The sequence below is a fragment of the Typopeltis vanoorti genome, chromosome 14, assembly GCF_054136105.1.
Source record: "Typopeltis vanoorti isolate ZY-2024b chromosome 14, IOZ_Tvanoo_1.0, whole genome shotgun sequence".
Lineage (NCBI taxonomy): Eukaryota > Metazoa > Arthropoda > Arachnida > Uropygi > Thelyphonidae > Typopeltis > Typopeltis vanoorti.
This window is the reverse complement of record NC_143562.1, coordinates 13,206,721-13,225,028: the sequence shown is the minus strand read 5'-3', so window position 1 is coordinate 13,225,028 and position 18,308 is coordinate 13,206,721. Positions and strand designations below refer to the sequence as shown.

Below are 18,308 nucleotides of genomic sequence, written 5' to 3'. Positions count from 1 at the left end.
GGGAAGAAGCTTACTGCTTTTTCATCAAAAGTTTTTCTGAAATCCAGTGTTCTCAACTTTTTTTTTTAACTCTTCAATTTTTTGCCTATGCATGGCTAGGCAGAAAATTGTTGGAATTTTCGTTATTCGGAATTATGGCTGAGGAAACTACAGCTGTAAGGCTAGTGGCCAGTATACGATATCCATTAATTGCATGTGTTGTTCTCCAAAATGAAGAATCTGATTTTCTGGTAGCAAAAATCCAGCCACCTCCATATGAGAATGGCTTATTCACTTGCATATGAAGCTATGATGAAAGGTTTTTCACTTGGTTAAACTATAAATCAAAGATACTGAGAAATTATAATCTTGGTTTAATCCTTTATTTAAGTGTAAGCAAACAAAGCTTGCCCATGAAATATCTTCGCGACTGAGCAACTTGTATATAGAGACTAATGACTTCACATCAATAGCTTTAGCATCCCATATAGCACACCATCTTATGGCCATTCCCATAATGCTATGTATTATGGGAAGGGCCACTACACAGACTGGTTTCAATCTTTATTGAGGTATGTTAAAGTGTGTGTGGGGGGGGGATACCTCTCCAAAACCTCTAAGGGATCTACAAGATCACTCCAAATCTCACTAAGTGACCCTGAAGGATCACTACCAAACTCATCACTTATGACCTGAATCACTCCAGGATAGGCAGAAACCTGCCACTGAGCAGAGCCTCTCTACTCCCCAGGAAGTAAGCAAACACAAAGAAAAACATTATTACTGTTCAATTGCAGGCTTTAATAACTTTCTCCAAAAACTCGGACAATCCCTCAGATCACCTAATGTAATTTTATTAGTGTAAAATAAAACTTTATGTTTTCTCATTTGAAATCCTGGTATTAAATCTGTGTTTGAGCCCGACATTTGCCACTCACTAAACTACGAACCGTGATTAAGGGGGGAAAGAAAGATATAACCAAATAAGAAAGAGAAGGGGCCATGACTGCAACATTTTTGAGAGTCCCTGAACATATCTAAGGTATAATACATCTAACTGGCGCAGTATAAATATAAATTTGTTAGGGTTTGTTACCCAGGGAAAACCTACAATCCCTGACCACAGAGAATGTAGTTATAAGATACATTAAGAATTAAGTAACATTAATACCCCAAAGTATGATCTAACAACCTGAATCACTCCAGGACAGGCAGAAACTGCCACTGAACAGAGCCTCTCTACTCCCCAGGAAGCAAGCAAACACAAAGAAAAACATTATTACTGTTCAGATGCAGGCTTTCTCCAAAAATTCGGGCAATCCCTCAGATCACCCAAAGCATCATTTAACTCATTACTCAGAGTTGCGCAGTTCCACTTAGTGACAGGTTCACCTTACCATGAAGCAGAACTGCTCTCACTGAGCGATTGCAAGGGATCACCACCAAGCTTATCACCTCCCAACCTGGATGACTCCACTCAATGACAGCCTCCCCCACTACCACCACCAAGCAGAACCACTTTACTCCCCAAGACGAAAGCAAGCACAAAGATGTATGTTATCAAGCATCATCAATAGAAGCTAGACCCAGAAGAGATACCAAGTTTGAAGTAATGCAGGAGTTTTATATTTCCCATATACAAGTGGTGGAAAGATGTATCATATTATTATTAAAATACTCTAGATGCAGAGACAGATGTTGAGAGTTTTTTCACTTGGTTAAAGTATAAATCAAAGATGCCAAGAAATTATATCCTTGGTTTAATCCTTTATCCAAATGTAAGCAAACAAAGTTTATATATAAAGTTTCTTCAAGACAGGAGACTACTTGTATATAGAGGCTGGTGACTTCCCATAATGCAAAGCATTATATATGTCTGTAAGGGGAGGAGGGGTGCTTTGCATTATGAGATAATAAAGTAATTCATGTGAAGTAATTAGCCTCTATATAAGTGGAAGGTCTGAAAAGTTCTCGGCCTAACAATGAAAAAATGAATTTATAATTTCAAAATTATTTTTATTTTTTAACATAATCTCCCTTAAGACTAATACATTTATTCCAACAATGCTCCAGTGCCATTATCCCATCCCTGGATTCTCAGTAAGATCTGCAAAATACAGCTGCAATCACATCTTGATTTGAAGAAAAACATGGACCAACGAGGAAGAGTTTTAGTTTTGGGAAGGGATAGAAGTCAGAGGGAGCCAAATCTGGGGAATAAGGTGGATGTTCCAACATTTCATAGTGCAGATCTCTTAATTTTCCCATTGCCAAAACACCTTTGTGGGCAGGTGCATTGTCCTGATGAAAGATGATTTGTTTCTTCTGCAAACCAGGTCTTTTCTCACGAATTTGTTCATCTAGTCTATCGCAATAATATTCCTCAGTTGTTGTTTTACCCTTTTCAAGATAATTAATAAACAAAATGCCTTTAACATCCCAAAACACCGACGCCATGACCTTTCCTGCTGATGGAACCGACTTTGTCTTCTTTGGCCCTGAACAACCAGATTCTGTCCACTATTTTGACTACTGTTTGGATTCTGGTATGTAATGGTGAATTCAAGTCTGTCTCATCTATAGTAATAAATTGACACACAAAATCAGTTCTATTCTTGTTAAAACGTTCCAAGCACTGTTCAGAAATTTTCATGTGAGTGCGTTTTTGATCTGCTGTGAGGAAGTGCGGCACCCAGTGGTGTAGCTAGAGCTTGTGCCGCCCAGGGCAGTCCCTGAGTTTGCTGCCCCTCTCAATACATACAAAAAGTCAAAATGACGTATCATCATCATCATAATATGTATCAAGGATTTAGGCCTAGCATGGCCTGTTCTGGCCTTATAAGTCATCGTTGAATCGTTTAAGAGGACGTCCTGGTTTTCTTTTTCCTAATGGCATATAGGGAAATAAATTAAAACACTATGTTTATTTTTGAAGTAAAACATTAATTTCAACATTCTAAAATGTTATTTTTCTTGCTTTTCTGTTAGCAAAATCGTCGATAACATTGGCGAAGTCTATTTCATAATAATGTACGTAGTTCTTAATCTATTTTATTTAGAAAAACTCCTCTCACAACTAGAAACGCTTACAGCAATTGAGATGAAAATTCACAGTAGTATTACAATATTTGGAAATGAGTTCTCGAGACTGTATTTTAGAATTAACTGCAAAAATTCAAAAAGGTTCAAAGTGCCTCCTGGGGCAGACCGCCCCTCCCTAGCTACGCCTCTGGAGGCACCCCATCTTGTGCAAAGCTCTTTCATTTGCAATTCTCCATGCAAAATATATACTACACATTCTTTTGAAATGTCAATAGTCTCAGCAATTTCATGCACTTTGACTCGCCGGTCATCTATATCATGCACTTCATCAATGATTTCTGGTGTTCACGTGGATCATCTTCAAGGCTGTGAAATGAAGGAGAAGAGTGCCTATAAACTTTTATGATCTTCAAATGAATTTCTTCTGGTGTTAAACCTTCTTTTAAGAAGAATTTTATAACCGCACGATACTCAATTTTATCCATTTCAAGGGATACAGACAATACCTTTGCTTCAGACAGCTGTATAAAAACAAACTATTTGATAGAATGACTTGCAATTTCACATGGATGCTTATGACAGATGTACGAACTTAGAAAAAAAACTTGCCGATAGTGTTACCATACATGGCAACACTATCGACAAGTTTTTTTTCTAAGTTGGCCGAGAACTTTTCAGACCACCCGCGTACAAGTAGCCTAGTTATGAAGGTACTTCACGTGCAGAGTTTGTTTGCTTGGATAAGGAATTAAACAAAGAATATAATTTTTTTGACATATTTAATTTATGAAGTTATGAAGTAGTTATGAATAAATAGCATATGGTAATTTCATACACCATAGCACATAATTAACACACACCAATGTTCTAACAGATTAATTAACATATGTTAATTAATCTGTTAGAATATCCTAAATCCAGCTTGTTAATTAATTAATTAACAAGCTGGATTTAGGAAGAATTATAATACTTTGGACCATATTCATACATTAAGACAGTTCATTGAAAAATCAACTGAATATGTCTGGCCTATATAGACTATGAAACAGCAATTGAGTCAGTTAAAACATCTGCAACACTAAAAGCTCTTGAAACCCAAGGAACTGAGAAACCATATATTGAAACACTAAAACATATTTATAATAATGCAACTTCTGTAATTAAATTATATAAAAATAGTGAAAAGTTCCCAATACAAAAAGGCATCCGGCAAGGCGACACCATATCTCCCAAATTATTTACAGCTGCACTAGAAGAAGTCTTTAGAAGCCTTGCTTGGGAAACAAAAGGAATAAACATAAATGGAGAAAGGCTGCATCATCTGAAATTTGCAGATGATATTGTCCTGATAGCAGATAATCTTGAAGATCTGGAAGAAAGGCTAAATCAGCTAAATGAAGCTGAATAAACCATAGAACTATCGAAGTTGAAAATCATGAAATAGAACAAGTTACTTCATATGTATATTTGGGCCAATTGTTATCCTTTGAGGCGTGCCAAAGAAAAGAGATTGAACGAAGAATTCACCTTGGATGGCTTATGAGAAAATGAGAGACATGTTCAGAAGTGACATCCCTATGAGTCTAAAAAGGAAAGCTTTCGACCAGTGTATACTTCCTGTCCTAACATATGGAAGAGAAACATGGACTTTAACAGAAGTCCTAAACAAAAAGCTGAGAACAACACAACATCGCATAGAAAGAAGTATGCTAAAAATAACATTAAGAGATAGGAAGACAAATACCTGGATAAGATCTCAAACAGGTGTCATGGATATTGTAAAATACATTAAACAGGCTAAGTGGAGATGGGCTGGCCATATTGCCAGATGCAGTGACAGGAGATGGAGAAAAACAACAGAGTGGAGACCAATGGATGGAGCATGACAAAGAGGAAGACCGAGAAGAAGGTGGAGGGATGAACTGGAAAAAATTGCAGGAGTGAGATGGATGGAGGAGGCAGAAAACGAGTGATCTGGAAAATCATGAGGGAGACCTTCGTCCAGCAGTGGACAGACCCAGAAGGTTGAAGAAAAAGAAGTAGAAGAAGATAGTACATTATTACCATACAGTAATGTTCTAACGATGTTCTTTTTTCAAAAGGCCTAATGTCATAGAAGTTACCTATGATGGTTCCCATCAAAAGAAAACAATTTTATTAATTAATTACATAATTAAAAATAATTATTTGTGCAAAATAAGGTTGGTAATTTACATATATCAAAAAATAATTAACTCAAATGTATTCTTGTAGATTATAAAATTAGATTTTCTTATTCCAAAGAACATATTTACCGGAAATCCAGGTTTTCCTGGAGGTCCTGCAGGTCCCTGGAAAATAAGAATACAATTTACATTCTTAAAATTAATAATTAGGTATTTTTTTTTAAACAGAGTAGCATTGTAAATTTGGATGATTTATGTCCCTGAGAATGAGTTAATTAAGAAACTGTATTCAGTATATGTTTGAACAAAAAATACACAGATTTTGTCCCCCCCCCCCCACTCTAACCTAAAGTCAAGCAGATATGGTGTGCTTTATGTTCTGAAGGGCTGTTAAAACTATGTCCTATAATAAAAGGTTATGTTGTCAAAAGTGACCCAGAAAAGTTACTGTTTTAATTATAAAGAAACAAGAAAAAAATGTTTCAAATTATTCAACAAGAAATACAGTCCTTTACATACATTTATGTGAATCAGAGTGGTTTTGCCACATGTCACTTCGCCGGGGAAGAGAATATGCTCAAATCTCAGATCTAATACATTTCCACAAACAAGGAAACTTCATCAGAAAGATATGCATCCAGAAACATAATGAACAAAATGAAAATTACAATAATGAAGATGAAAACAGAGTTAAATTATGACTACTTTACTTAAGAATGATAACATTTTCAAGAGGATATGCAGATCTGACCATATCAATCATATTGAATTAAAACCAAAATAAATCCAATAACACATTCCAGAAGAATGTGTTAAAGAACTATCAGAACAAATCAGCTCTGATATAACTAAACAAAAGAATTCGAAAATCAGAACTACATTTTACACTGCTAGTAGAACTATACGTATGATGCTGAATCCTGCTCGCTCCCTCCACTACAAAAAAAAAAAAAAAATGTTGGTGAAAAAAAATACACACATCCAGATACTGTATTATTATTATTTTATTTTTATTATTATTTAGGCCTCTGTGGAGTCAAAACTCATCATGGGAGGTCCCCCCTAGGAAACACAAAGTCTATCATACCAGTCCTTGACTCGTATGATAGACTTTGTCTCATTGTCTCATTGGTCAAACTCATTGACCATTCTTGCTCTCACCACTCTATCAGGCAATGAATTCCAAGGTTCAACCACCCTCCATGCAAAGAAACCACTCCTCACCCTCTTGCTCACAGTTTCCTTTCGTAACTTCCAGAGATGGCCCCTTGTCATCTCTCCTTCCCGCTGTTCAACCAAGCGAAAGAACTCCCCAGTGTCAACCCTGTAACCACTTCTCAATAGCTTAAAAGTCTCAATCATATCACCTCTCCTTCTTCTATCCACCAAACTATGCAGTCCACATTCCCTCAGCCGATCCTCATAACTAACATTGTACAGTCCTGAAACCATCTTTGTTATCCACTTTTGTACCCTTTCCACAGTTAATTTATCCCCTTCAAATCATGGGGAAAAAATCTGAGAACAATAGTCTAAGTGTGGTCTGATCAGGCTCTTATACAATGGAAATGATAACTCTTTTATCTCACCACCTTTGCAATATGTCCCCTGAATTTCAGGTTTCTATCAATCATCAACCCCAGATCTCTTGTCTACCCTACTTCTTCCAGTATAGCTCTTCCAATAGAGTATGCAGCATCCCATTGATGTGTCCCAATCCTTAAGACATTTTGCTGCATTAAACCAACACCTCCATTCATTTGCCCATCTGTCTGGCTTATTCAACTCCTCTTGCAGGGCTACCACATCTGCACTATTACTAATAACCCTTCCCAGCTTCGCATCATTTGCAAACAACTGAATATCCCCCTGCAATCCACTGACAATGTCATTAATATAAAGGTTAAATAATATATGTCCGAATGCTGAGCACTATGGAAGCCCCTTGTAACCATCTGCTTCCTTGAAATTGCCCCACCATACACAACTCTCTGATACCTATCGGACAGCCAATCCTGAATCCAATTGACCAAACTGACATCCAAACCCATGTGCTGCAACTTAAATATCAGCTTATCATGTGGCACCCTATCAAATGCCTTCGCTAAATCCAAGAAAATGGCAGTATATGCCTTTCCCTCGTCTACTGCTCTTGTAACTCTATTATAAAAGTCTAGCATATTACTAAAACAAGAGTGCCCCTTCACAAATCCATGTTGACTCTCACAGTTAACATTACTCTCATCTGCCTAATGTTGTATACAGTCCCTCACTAATTTCTCCAAGATCTTAACAACTACTGACCATACACAAACTGACCTATAATTAGACACTTCCATTCTGCTACTGCCCTTATGCAATGGGCAGTAGTAGACTTACTTTCCTTCCGTTCAATGGGCACCTTTCCCATAGCCAGACTTTCATTAAAAAGCCAGGTCAAAGGAGCTGTCAGATCTTTAGCACATTCTCTGAAAACTCGTAGTGAAATACCATCCAGTCTCACAGCTTTACTGACATCCAGAGTACTCAGTATTTGTAACACACTCTCCTCCTGAACCTCAAACCTGCCCTATCCCTCTAGTATAGTATTAAAATTTAATCCTCCGGGATGAAATACACCATTAAAGTGTTCATTGATCAATTCCAATATGTCCTCTGCATCAGTCTATTCCCATTTTTATCCCACAATGTCATTCTTCCACAATCATTTATCCTCCTACTGGCCACATAGCTAAAAAATTCAATATTATTTTCTTTGGATCTTAGGGCCAATCATATTCCAGTTTTGCCTTCCTTACCATACTAGTCACTCTCCTGGCCTGTCTTATATTCATCATGCATCTGCTCTTCACCTGTCTCCTTATATCTCTTCCATAGCCTCTTTTTCACATGCAGTTCCTGTTTAATATTGTTTGTTATCAACTTTATACGAAATTGTGTCCTCTTCTTCACTCGTAGAATACAGCTTACTATTGCTGCTAACAAATATTCCTTCACAATTTCCCAAGTACTAATGATATCCCGGCCTTCCAATTCCTCCCTCCATGAAACTTCCCCAAGTTGATGTCTAAAACTATTATAATCACCTGCCTTATAATTCCACATACGCTCCAATCTCTTTGATATTGCTGCATGTCTATTCATCTTCGAAGTCAAAACCATATGGTCACTCTCTCCAACTGGTGTGAGAGATGTCATCTCAGTTATTATCAACTCTTCTGATGCTATGACCAAATCCAAAACTCTTGAACCTCTTTTTCCCTCTATTAGATGTGGCCTAAGACATTTGTCCCTCAAGAATTCTAGAAATTCCATTCCCTTATTGCTACATGCATCTTCCTCTCCCCAATTTATACTGCTGTAGTTAAAATCTCTCATAACAATCATTCTTCTTGCACTTGCCAAGCTCAACTGTCTAAAGATCTACTGGTCCCCACCTTCTGTGTTGCTTGGTTTGTAGCAACACCCCCACTAAATATCCTTTCTTGCCCACCTCTACCTCACACCATATGCTTTCAAAATCATTAGTGTCACTGCCTTCCGAAGCCTCCCTCTTAGAAGACATAAGTCATCACTTATCATAAGTAGTACTCCACCACCACCACCACACTTTCCCTTCCTATCCTGCTGAAAAATGCTGTATCCTGCTACTTCTATTCCTGTTATTATATCCTCTTCTGTCAACCACTTCTCAGTGATCTCAATAATTTTTGGCCAAGCTGATGCTATCAGCACCACTAATTACTCTCCTTTATTCCGGATACTCTTGGCATTAGTATAAAGCATAAAAATGCCACTGTTTCTATACCCAGCATTATCTCCTCTAGACTCCACTGGACTCAGCATTACCTGATGTCATCCCCCTTCTCCCAAGTACCCATTCCCACAAGAGGCCACCCCTGCTACCATCCACCTTGGGCATTCTATTTTACCCTACACTGACACACCGACTCGTTCAGAACAGCGACCTCTCCAGATGCCTATGTCCTTCCTCAATCAAATGCAAGTGGTCTCTCGCATACAATTCCACTCTGTCCTCAAATGCCCTCCAAGCATCGACATATTCCAATCCTCTCTTCTGACACATTATTATGTTATTATGTTATCTAGCTATTATGTTATTCAATATTACTGCTCTTCTTCTCAGCTTGTCATTATCATACCTAGGCAACACGCACACTATATTTCCTCTCTGCACCTTCTTTCGTACAACTTCAAGCAAGAATCTCATATCTCTTGCTGCCCAATTTTCATTACCTCTCAAGTCATTTGTTCCTACCATTATAATCATCTCATCTATCCCTCTTAATTGTCATAGCCACACTTTCTATCGTTCCTCAAGGCAAACACTCCTCACACATCCTATCTTGTACACAACAGATCATTGAGTCCCCATACATTACACCTCTTACTACCCTGTTCCTCGATTGCTGCTCCCATGCATCCCTCACTCTCTCCTCTAACACTTTCTCTCTGTGTTCCCATTACCTGCCTTCCTGACATCACTCTATTCCTGGTTCCAGTGCTCTCTCACATTCTTCTCATTCACTCTCTCCTACTGTTTCCATTCTCTCCTCTTCTATCATTCACATAACTCTCTCTCATTCCCTCTCTTCCACTGTTCCTAGTGTCTCTTCTTCTATCATTCCCATATCTCTCTCTCATTCCCTCTCTTCTTCTACTGTTCCTATTCTCTCCTCTTCTACCATTCCCATAACTCTCTCTCACTCCTACTCTGATTCACCTTGCATTCATCTCTTCCATTTGCCTAATCTCATCTTTCACACTTCTCGTCTCATTCCCTAGAACATTCCACCTGCTCTTTCAACTTATCTATTTCTCTCTGCAAGTCAGCCACTCTTATTTGGAATTCATCCTCCCAGTTGAGACCATCTCCGAAAACTTCACAATCATTCAACCTTTCGATACTCCCCACTGTCATTATTTTATTCATATTTCTCTCGCTATTCTCGCCCTCCATATTACCACTCATCTCTCTATGTGGAGAATCTCCCGCCTCTGACTCAACGAGGTCAGTTATAGTCATCTCTAACTTACCAACTTCCCCCCATTGCCTGCATTTTGCGCATATACGTATTTCCCCTTCTCTCTCTCACCTGTCACACATATACAACCGCTGAGATGCATACATTCCACAAGTCCTGCATGCTACAAAATCCCATATTATATCACGCAAAATGGAGTCATTAAATGGCGGTGGACTTGGTGATTCACCATTTGCATTAGCTGCCGCTGCCGCCATTATTCAAAAGAGTGTCGAGGAACTATTACAACTAAACGTTAAATAAGTATAAGGGAGTATAACTATAGGTATAACTATATAAGTGAAAGTACAAACAAAATACAAACAAAACATTTAAGTATACTAAATATAAATAAAATAAAACTAAATAATGAAAACTTATGTTAACTTCATCTTCTCTTCCACCGTTATGCATCAAATTCCGATCCTGTCTTCTCAGTAACCAAAATACACAATATAGCGACAGCAACTAACTCCAAAAACAACTATACAGAAAAACAACTAGCACAAATCTCAACAGAAGTCACACTATTCACCGATTAAAAAAAACACTTTTTTCAGCACAGCTCAAATTCCCCACCACATTCTCTGGCGACTCTAGTGCTCTGTGATTGCAATGTCTGGTATTATGGGCAAACAAAAAACTTAAATGCATAGAACAACAATGTATAGAAGAACATGCCATGAACATAATTTATGGGAAATTCAGTGCAAACCTGAATGATGACAGTCTATAAGATACAAAGTCAGACGGAATGCCTCAGAGATCTTGAATACCAATGTTATCATGAGACTTAAGGAAAAGAAAGATGTTACAATCTTTAAGAAACTGTGCTAAATCCTTGCCATATTAATTAATACAAACCTTAGCTGTAATCTCTCAGACCATCACTAGTCTATGATCAAACTACTGAGTAAGAGTAAGTACTCGAGCACAACAAGAGCAACAACAATATGAACACTGCGGTTTAGAATAAATGTAATCCTTAATGATAATTAGTATATCTGTAATGCTTGCAGCAGTGCTTCTCTATCTTTTCTCCTTTATATTGGTATCCATTTCTTTATAGTGTCAAAATCTTCTCTATATTGCAGACATTGTATTACAGGAGGTGGAGGGAGTGTGTGATCTCAGGATATTGGTGGATAAACAATTGAAGTTCAAGGGACATATTGCAAAAATAATAAAAATAGCACAAATAAATGCCTGTAAGCTAAGAAGAACATCGACAAATAGAGATAAGGATGTGGTCATTCTGCTGTACAAGGCTTCGATTAGAGCACATCTGGACTACTGAACATCGATTTGGTCACCTGTGTTCCTAGGTGAGAAGCAAGTGGAAAAAGTTCAGAGACAAATAACAAAAGCAATATCAGGATTGTGGAATACTGATTATGAAGATGGGTTGAGAGAATGTAAATTACAGACGCTAGTCAATAGGTGGAAGAGAGTCAATATGTCTCAATTTATATGATTGAGATATATAAATTGCTTAACAAATAGATACTCAGGGTATTTTTGCACTGAGCTGAAGGAGGGAAAGGGATAGAGACAAGAGGTCATTCTTGGAAGTTATATAAAGGTGTGGTGCATAAGAGAATGTGGCATGACTTTTTTTGCATAGAGAGTAGTTGGCAAGTGGAATTAATTGCCAAGTGAGATAGTAAGTGCACAAACATTGAACCAATTTAAGACGAGGTGTGATAAATATAATAATAATAATAATATTTGCACTGCCCATTTACTCCTCCTCTCATACAAGGATGAAACAAGCAGTGTTATTAAATTAACAATAATGGTTACTTCTGTCATAGTTTCCTTCAGTATTTACATAAAAATAAAAAATAAATAAAAAACCTAATGGCTGAGAGGGCTAGCATCAACATGTCAATGTAAGGTTTTGGATTTTGTATTGAACTTCATGATGTAACATGATCGTATTGGATAACTTATTTTATTACTATTATGTTGCCCTTCCAAGAATTCATCGAGAGAAGGCATTCCACTCTACTGTACACAATTCACTGACTCCACAAATTACACCAATGCCATTTATCACCCACCACCAATTAATAAAGAATTTTTTTATAACATGTAGAGCAGTTTCTTCAGGATTAGATTTAATCTTCGCTATCTTTTAATCTTCAATTGAAGGTGAGTTAGCCAATCTCATATGACGGTTGCAGAGTTTTTTCTTCCAGACAAAAAATACTGTTGTTGGTGATGATGGGTAGCAGATGATATTGATGGTAGTAGTGTTGTAGTAAGAGAATTAAGTAGTAGTGGAGATGGTGAGATATATTTAGCAAAGTAGAGTACAGTGCCCTCCCACAATGAGTCTTTGGACTTCCTGGAGGTGTCACATAATAATTTTTTTAATTAAAATTATGATTGCATATTTAAATTACATGTGATACATACATTGCATACATACATTTGATTACATATGATACATGCTGTAACTGATTACATCTTTTTTTAAATTCAATCCTTTTCTTTATTATTAAAATTATGATTACATATTTACAACACACATGATTACATATTTACTTCAAAAAATAATAATATCGAGAAATACGAAATAAGTATAATAATAATCTCCCGATTTTTTTTTTACCGGGCAGCCTGCTGGCAACTCTAATTACATATGCCAAATTCGCAAGTAGCGATTCTTTATTTCAATGAAATACGCTTATACAGCTCACTTCTAAATTCAGTTTTAAACTCGAATTCTATATGGTTTCATAAATTTAACCACAAGATAAATATCACAGAATCATAATGGTGATAATAATAATAATTTCACACAAGGAACACTCATAAAGATTTGAATTATTTTAACTATTTTGAAGTAACAAAAAGAAAACAACTCAAATTACCGGTGGCCCAGCGTCTCCTGGTTCTCCTTTTCGTCCTCTCTTGCCTCTTTTACCTGGTGGACCTATAAAACATTAGATGCATTAAGAATCCATTCATCCGATTTCCAAAGCAATAAAAAAATAGTGATCCCATAAATTCAATCACAGAAGTAAAAAAAAAAAATTAAAAAAAAAAAAAGTAAAAGAAAGAAATATAAAATGAGAACAGAATTCGAAATGAGTTGGAAATGATCAAGGCGTGTCTCTACCTTCTGTTTAATATCCTTTTTCAGCTGCAAAACTGGCTAAAATCTCGTGTGGCCTGCTTTGTAAGAATCTCTACCATGTTGAACATAAGTGATGTCCAACAGAGTTCTCGCTAAGTATTAAATGGACCACTCCTTTTTGAAGTACTAACTCTCGTTTGTGATCGATGCATTTATTTTTATCGTCCGTTGTTCAAAGACCCGTTACTTGTTGAACACCCCTTGGTATTTTATGCCGAAGCGAACAGACTAATGTCAGAAAGTAAAACTTCTTAAATTGAGCTATAGATTTACCCGTCACACGATCTCGTCTTCTGATAATCGACCATTCAACTGCTACAGTTACGGGACACGGTGCACACGTCGACGAGAAACGATACTGTCAGAAACAAACTACTCCTAAAAGATGGGCTCGAGACAGTTCCTGTCTCTGTCCGTGACAGGAAAAAAAAAACTTGTTTCGTGTCGTTTTTAACAGCCACCATTCGGGTCATCGTAAGGTGATGGGTTAGCAGAAAGCCTGACGGCTTGTCATTGGGATGCAATTCTTAAACACACGCGCCAACTCGGAGATAAAAGGAGACGACAATAAATTGCGAGCGATATGATCATGAAATGCTTCGTTCGATATCTAATATTTTCAGATTACCTACGAGAAATACGCACTGGGGGAAAAGAAAAACGTCACTCCGGGCGATTGCATTTCCGTGGATTTATTCATCTTAAACGCAGACAACAAATCTCGATAGTCGAAACTATCTAACGCTGGAAATATCTCAAACGATTTTTTATTCACAGAATTTATTGCGATACAGAAAAACCAATTAAAATTCTTTGTATCTCAATCCATCACGATTGCTATAAACGGAGCATTCATTTAGGATAACAACATTTAGAAATAATATATATATATACAGTATATAACACATAAACCTAAAGAACACCGAAGTTATGTTTAGCAGCTATGTACAACTAAAAATAATAAGAAAAAAACAGTGTTGTTGTTTGTAAATACGGTCGAAGCATCTAAGACTGATATCAGCGCCTTATAGCTGTTAATTGCACATGCACTTCTGATCAGTCTGCATAATTTACGGAATGAAACACCAGAGTTTCCGGGGTTATTATTATTATCATTATCAATATAATATTGATGATGACGTATGTTGTTCTTCCGAATGGGTCATGGCAGTAGTATCAAAAAGCGTAGTGATCCTTAACGGTACATTTTTATAGATACAAAATTAATGACGGAAAATCTCAACTATAGTTTGCTATAGTGAACGTATAGCAAAAGTTTTAAAACCACTGAATATTTTTATTGCCTTCCGACCGGTCAGAAAAATGTTCACCTTTCTCACTTCTCCTAAGGACAAGCTTCCACATCTTAATTATCCAGGTGTCTACTAGATTCCTTGCTCTTTGCTATTGTGGATTATCTTATTTCGGACAAACAGGAAGATCTGCCTCTATTCGACTAGAAGAACAACAGTCTTATATTCAGTACCTTAAACCTGAACAGGCTGGACTTGCAGAACATGCCATCTTAACCAGACATAGAATTCATTGGAAAAAAGACAAGAGTCCTTCACAAAAGTCGGTTCCTCATAGAACGGCTTTATAAAGAAACATGAAACTTTACTCCACTCTCCTAACTTAAACAGATCCGATGGTTTACGTCTATCCCCTTTATGGGAGATAGTACTTTACAAATCAGCTAATCTTTCCTAACTTTTTATTGTATATATAGGTTTTTTTTGTTGTTTTTTTGTTAGGAAATTTTATTGACCTTTTTAGTTATCTTACACTAGCTATTTAGGTAGCGCTTTTTGAAATGGTCAGTTATTGTTTAATTTGAGCTTAAAATGTACTGAAGATGCCTATGACACACGGGCGAAAATTATACTATTAAAATATCTTTTTACGTGAGATTTTCCGTCATTAATTTTGTATTTATATGTCTACTCACGGTATTCCCTTACTAAGAGACATTTTTATAGAGTTCACTAAAAAAAAGAAATTTTATCTTGTCCAAAAAAAAAAAAAAAAAAAAGTGTCTTACAGGACAGTGGATGTAAACGAAAACAGTGGATGAAGTGAAAAAATTGTAAACACCAGTTCTAACCTTTCATTATTGCGTTCAAACTCTTCACTTCTACTATATGAATAAATAAATAAATGAAATCGAACATGCGAAGTAAATAATTATTACTTACTATCAAATAACAAAGCATTTCTGTTTCATATTTCTCATTGTATTTTCACAGCAACAGCTAGAGAGATTGAAGGGTAATATTAAAATATTAACATACAGGATCCTGATGCCCATTTAGTATCGATTGCATCAGAACAATGAAAGGATCAATATATATTATTATTAGACACCTCCAGGGAGTCCAAGACTCATCGAGGGAGAGTGTGCCAACAGCATCGAACGATTTGACCTCTTCCAACTACTAACCGCGCTCAAGCTTGCTTAACTTTTTGCATTAGTAGCAGAGGCTCTATCAATCGACAACCTTTGCTGGCTATTTCAGGAAACTGCATTCAAATGACGAATAAGTAGCAAACTCAACTTGCGCGCACGCACACACACACACACAGAGAGAGAGAGAGAGAGAGAGAGAGAGAGAGAGAGAGAGAGGATGGATGGATATCCGGAAGGAAGTGGGAGGGGGGTATGGAAACTGACACAGAGAGGAGGGAGTAACGGACAAATGACTTGATGGACCAACAAACTGAAGGATGGACGGAGGATAAATAGATTACACAGACAAGTGGGTGCACGGTGGACTGAAGGGATACGGGAGAGAATGATAGCTTGACAGACAATAAAATATTGCCTGTCTAGCTGGCGGTGAAATAATGTCTGATAGCCAGCTGCCCATTAATGGTGGGTTTTTTTCAATTTTTTCAATTTTTCAATTTTTCAATTGTCGGACTTTAAATAATCCAACAATTGAAAAAATTCAAATGTCAGACTCACATTCAAAACGTTTTGAATTTCTACAAAAACTAAAGAAATTATCTGAGTTGAAAGCTTCCTACTATCAAAAAAGTTATACGAATTATAGAGAGAGAGACTGTCTTAGTTAACAATCTAATATCATCTTCTTTAAAATAAAATAATAATAATAAAAGCCCATCAGAAATGCAAACACTTGTGAAGTATATTGATAAAACGAAGCAGTTGAAAATGGACCATTAATAATTACAAATAAAATGACCCTTTATTCGCTCAACAGGTTATGGCACTACTCGAGAAAGCTTTATTATTACTATTAATGACAAAGGCCTATGTACTTTAATATTTTAGCTTTTTTTCGTTTGTTGAAAATTTATCGCCTCTATAGAGGCGATAAATTTTCAACAAACGAAAAAAAGTCCATCCAGTGTCGGACTCTGGATGGACGTCCAACACACACACACACACACACACAAATCGGATAGCAAATGATTTTAGGATTTTTTTTTTTGGTCTAATTACAATTTCTCCTTGCAATACAACACACTTTAAATACAAATACAAAAGATTAAATAAATTTTAATAAGAGTTAATAAAATTGGTGAAGGAAGAATAAAAAATGCAATTTGCATTCGTCAACAAATTTTGAATCGACTTAAGAAACAGAAAAGATTAGGCATCTACATACATATGTGTTAGTGATATTAATGAGTCTGTCAATTATTCTTTGAAGTTCCTCCTGAAATAAATTAGCTCGTTAACTTTCTGGACTTCAATAAATTAACTTATGAAGCGAGAATTATACTGAAGACAAACTATTTATTCCGCACAGACTTTAAATGTCGTCGATCTATATATACTTTCAAATTCAATCGTCTGCAGTCTCTTGTAAACGTGTTTCGTTTTACAACTATATTCATTTTTTCAGTCAGTACATTGCTTTTCTATTATACTGCATGCTTTCCTTTCCAGTCAAAGTATAATGTTTGCACATTTATGAGTCATAAAAAAAACGAAAAAAAAAACAGCATATTAATATTTAAAATGCATTATTTCTACTATTCATATTACTTTTTTTAAACTAGCCAACACCGCATAACATGGCTATTTTACAAATAAACAAGTCGGAATTATTATTTATATTTTACATGACACCCGTTGCGGTTCTTTTCAGTAAGTCTCTGATCAAGCCTGACATTCAACTGCAGTCGAGAATTAGTTGACTTTGCTGATATAGCAGATTGAAGCTTTTCATCACATCAAGAACGCAGATTGTGTAATTAAGTGATTACAGTATTGACTTAATACTACCGAAAGAAAGTAGAACGTCATGTTATCTCAAATGTTTCCCTTCTAAGCAGAAATGTTGTCATGGTTACCATGTTTATGTTTTGAAATACGAACTAAACTGGCTCTTTCAAGCAAATGATATTTCTAGCAATTCAAATTAACCTAACCGGCGTGGATGAAAATAAAGGGGTAAAAAAAGGGGGGGGGAGAGACAGCTAGATTAAAAAATAAATAATAATAATAAAAAATTGACAGGAAATGCAAAACCACAAAAATGAGAAAGCGAGAATCATCCTTGTTCAAAGATGTTTAGAATTTAACGGATGTTATGAGACCAAAGCTGGAATGCCGCTCGAGGTGACGACATGATACGACAAAATTAGTACATCGTTAATCATACCGCCTACAGAGATCTCACGTGGGTGTGTAGTCATCGCATCAACACTTAACTCATGCACTACAAAAACGTGCATTTCTTCAATAGCTAAAGTCTGTCTTTCATCGCTTCGTACTTCACACGGGAATCTTTTTTTTCTTTTTTGGAGGATATGCCTTTCTAAGTTCTCTCTCTCTCACTTCGTTTATCATCTATTTGATGCTGAATCATTGCGCAAGCTCTCTATGTATACTGTACGTGTTATTCCTGCACGTGTTTTTAAAAGTTTTCGTTTCGTACTTAAAGGGAAAGCATTCATATA

General features: G+C 36.4%; 1 protein-coding gene across 10 annotated transcripts in view; it reads right to left on the bottom strand.

The window, feature by feature from the left end:
* The window catches only part of LOC150099238 (uncharacterized), an 825,097-nt gene that overhangs the window by 633,122 nt on the left and 173,667 nt on the right, over positions 1–18,308 (bottom strand). For all 10 annotated transcript variants that reach the window (XM_090403353.1, XM_090403348.1, XM_090403355.1 and 7 more), the window contains exons 3-4: positions 13,111–13,172; positions 5,316–5,351 (exon numbers count right to left, since the gene is read on the bottom strand). In XM_090403353.1, the coding sequence (XP_090259479.1) occupies positions 5,316–5,351; positions 13,111–13,172 (98 nt within the window). The remainder of the gene's footprint in view (positions 1–5,315; positions 5,352–13,110; positions 13,173–18,308) is intronic.